We start from the raw sequence: 3,605 nt of genomic DNA on the forward strand, positions 1-3,605 counted from the left end.
ATTTCTAACTCACTGCCGAGCAATACTCTTGGACACGTTGTAGAAACTGAGGAACAACAGAGAGATCACTGAGAAGCGTTGTACAGTCATCTGCAAAGCTGATAACTGTGTGTGGTTCCTCTGAAGCTGATAGCTTGAGACCGTGGGGCTTGAGCTGGATTCGGAGATAGTTCAATAGCGGTTCAATGTAGAGTACAAATAACGCCGGCGAGAGTGGATCACCTTGCCGAACTCCTGCGCCCAGTGCGAAATGAGGCAATGGAGCACCATTGAAGAGAATCGATACAATAGTGCTTCTAATTATTACCCATATCCATTCCCGGAAATTGGGACCAAACCCAAAGTGCCTCAGTATCATCTCGAGTGCATCCCACACAACACTGTCAAAGGGTTTAGCAAAGTCGAGTTGGAGTGCTCCTGCCATTTCTTGATTGCTTTGGAAGAGATGTTGGAGAGATTGGAACCGGAGATGCGCAGAACGAATATCACGTCCTGGGACAAAGCCATATTGGTCTGTATGGAGCAACTTGGGTAAAATTGACTGTAGCCCTTTAGATAAGATTTTTGGTCCGAGCTTGGCGTCAATATTCAATAGCGTGATTGGCCGATAGTTACTGGGTACTTGTCGGTCACCGCTCTTGTATAGGAGCGAGATCTGTCCTCTTCTCTGGAACTTGGTCATTTTGCCGAATTGGAATTGAGACGAGTATAAAACTTATAGTATCTTGCTCCAGAGATGAATATCCACTAGGTAGTACGCAAACGGTAGACCATCTGGACCAGGGGCCTTGCTCGGTGTGGTGTGTTTCAGTGCATAGTAGAAGTCGTTCGCAGTGAACGGACTATCAAGCATGTGTTGGTCTTCTTCTTCTAATCTTGTCGTGGTGTGCTGGAGGATTCTTGATACTTTGAGCGGGTTCCACTTTGGCTTTGGATGGGAGTACTCACGAGATGGCGAGCAATAGAAACCACTTAAGTACTTATTAAATTCTTCGCATACAGAATGTAAGTCTTCTGCCGATTGTACTGGGGTAGTGGTCTTGTGCAAGAGCGTAGGAGGTCGAAAAAAGTACTTGGTACATTTTTCTGTCTGGTATAGATCAGAGGCAAATTTTTGTCTGGGCTTGTGATTATCTTCTTCTTCAATATGTGCTCGTAAGGCTTGCTGGAGCGAGCTTAGGGTTGTTGATATTTCGCCAGACGGGTTGAGATGCTGAAGGTGCTGAAGGTGATTGATGCGAAGGTGTGGATCTTCTTTCCTGATTTGCCGCTTGTTCTTTTTATCGTTGAATAGCTGACGTAAGTAGATGCAGTCTTGGCGCCTGTGTTCGTCGGGCATGTATCCTGGATTAAAAGTCGACTTAATATTCGGGTCAATTGTTTCTGCCATTTTCATCAGGGACAATTTCAGATATTCTTGGACTTCGGGAATTTCGATGACCCAGCGTGGGAATCTCCACGGTGCTCTTGTTCTTGGCTTGAATGGTGCGGAACCGAGGGTGAACTCGATTCCGCAGTGGTCGGCTTTATTGGGCTGGTGCTTCCAATCATGTTTGAGTTGCTTGAGCTGCCGGTTGAATATATCGGAACCTAATAGGACGAAGTCGATGCGAGCGCTTCGGTTTGGGCTAGTAAATTCGCGAACATGGGGGTTTTGCAGGCGCCAAGCATCAAAAAGATTTAGAGCCTGCATCTACTTCAGGAGCTCATGACGGCCCTCGCGACGGGCTCTGCTAATGGTGTGGACTTGATCGAGCTGGGTCGAAAAGACGGTATTAAAGTCTCCGAGAGCTAAATGTATGGCATTATCTTCAAATTGTCGGGGGAGACTATCAAAGAAGCTCGGTCGGTCGGATGGGTTTTCTGGGGCGTACACTGCATGTATATAGGCTGGAGATCCATCGAGTGAACCTTTGAGCACGAGATACCGTGAGAGAGTGTCTGGGTCACTCACTTGGGTTTCCGTGATATCTTGAATATCTTGGACCGGACAGGTAGGGGTGAGTAAATATCTACTCCCGCCTGCCCGGTATATATGTTGGAATGGTCGTGGGACGAAAATGCGATATTGAAGCTCGAGGTCTTTCTCCACAAAAAGTCCGCACGCTTGCGGCTAGCTGGGTTGGTGAACTTGGTTTCTTGCAATGCGATCATATGAAACTTGGATGAAAAGAAGCTGAGTGTACTCTGAGTGACTCGGTTAAACCCGTTCACATTCATAGAGTAGCCCCGTAGGGCCCAGACTACATTAGAGAGAAGGCGGGCTGGGGAAGAGGGCCTTGTGCAGCTCGCAGATCGAGGTTAAAAGCTCACTTGGTAGACGCTTATTAGCCAATTTTTTCATTGGTTTGGACCGAAGTAAATTGAGTAGCGTTGTATCATCCCATAATAACCAAAGTATATGCTGAAGTCTCTGGGCTGGAGCCTGTGAAATCGCACACACTTTATATGGGTCGGAGTAGATGCTTGGGGCCATAACAATAAATCGAACTCGGCGATCCAGACTTGCTGCCAGAAAAGCGCTTGATTATGGTTGAGACACTGTATGAGCAAGGTCTGGTAATCTTCGGGGTCTTGGGGTTGAACACAGCTTGGATCTTGTCTTCGAATGTCTCGAGTTCTGGTAGCAGTTCCCTGTGAGCTTATTGTCCGTAGCAAGGCTTGACCGTAGAACTTGCCCATCATCACCTTGTAGTTGCTCGGGATGCTCGTGTCATGAAGCGGCCTAAAATGACTTGGCTGGCTTTTGACCGCGACTATGTTCATCTCGGGACTGGATTCTTCTTCAAAATTTTTAAGAAACTCCTGGATGTAACTGCACAGCCTCTCAGCTGACATCGATTCAACGTTGTAGTCAATGGTTGTGCGCTGCACCTCGATCTGACCTTCCACTTGGGTTATTTGCGATCGAATAGGCGAACGATCTTGATTATGGAGGATGACGTTTATATCCGGAGAAATAGGCGCCTCTTCCGAGCCCAGCGTAATCCACTCATACCCATTGTGAGACGCGAATAGTGGATAGCTGGCTTGAGATGGTGGCAGCAGAAAGACTAGTGTCTGATCCGCTGGTACCGATGGGAATCTTACCTTCTTGCTCTTCTCGATCAGACGATACGCATTGCATACATCTGGGAGAGGTGGAATGGGGATGGATGTCATCTGTTATTTGAAGTTCCACATCGAGGACGGTCTGACAGACAACGAGGCTATATCAGAGTCCGATCCCATATCGTCATCTGAGTCGCCTTCAGCCTCATCTGGGATGGTTGATTGCACCCCTGAGTGAGAGCGTCACTGCTTTCTTTTGTAGCCAATACGTCTTCGCTGGGTTTGTTCTTGCGCCGTTCCGGATAAAACGGTGGGGTCTTCTTATTATAGGCTTAAATACGGTGACTGACAACACAATAGCCAGACGCAGTGAACTGGATCTGGCGTAGCGGCTCTTTGCCTCCGGTCATAATAGCCGCGGGGGCTCTTTCTGGTTAAAGTAGACCCTCCTATTGCGTGATTGTTGTCCGTTGGCGGTTCGGGCTGGGGTAATGAACACGGGAGGTGCGTTGTGGGTCAGAAACCAGTCGTAGATGATGCTGTCGGTGACGTCA

At 47.9% G+C, this 3,605-nt stretch overlaps 2 protein-coding genes across 2 annotated transcripts; one reads left to right on the forward strand and one right to left on the reverse strand.

Annotated features, from left to right (window-relative positions):
- Positions 1-1,210: 1,210 nt before the first annotated feature.
- PHALS_11745 (uncharacterized protein) lies at positions 1,211-1,795 on the forward strand (the record flags this gene model as incomplete). The annotated part of the gene is made up of 4 exons (XM_024727160.1): positions 1,211-1,243; positions 1,308-1,537; positions 1,598-1,631; positions 1,703-1,795. The coding sequence occupies 4 exons, from the start codon at positions 1,211-1,213 to the stop codon at positions 1,793-1,795; spliced, it is 390 nt and encodes a 129-aa protein (XP_024577764.1).
- A 155-nt stretch (positions 1,796-1,950) lies between these two features.
- On the reverse strand, positions 1,951-3,162 carry PHALS_11746 (uncharacterized protein; the record flags this gene model as incomplete). Its single annotated transcript, XM_024727161.1, has 3 exons — positions 1,951-2,243; positions 2,314-2,425; positions 2,506-3,162. The coding sequence occupies 3 exons, from the start codon at positions 3,160-3,162 to the stop codon at positions 1,951-1,953; spliced, it is 1,062 nt and encodes a 353-aa protein (XP_024577765.1).
- Positions 3,163-3,605: the final 443 nt, after the last annotated feature.

This window comes from Plasmopara halstedii (genome assembly GCF_900000015.1).
Source record: "Plasmopara halstedii genome assembly, contig: Scaffold_555, whole genome shotgun sequence".
Lineage (NCBI taxonomy): Eukaryota > Oomycota > Peronosporomycetes > Peronosporales > Peronosporaceae > Plasmopara > Plasmopara halstedii.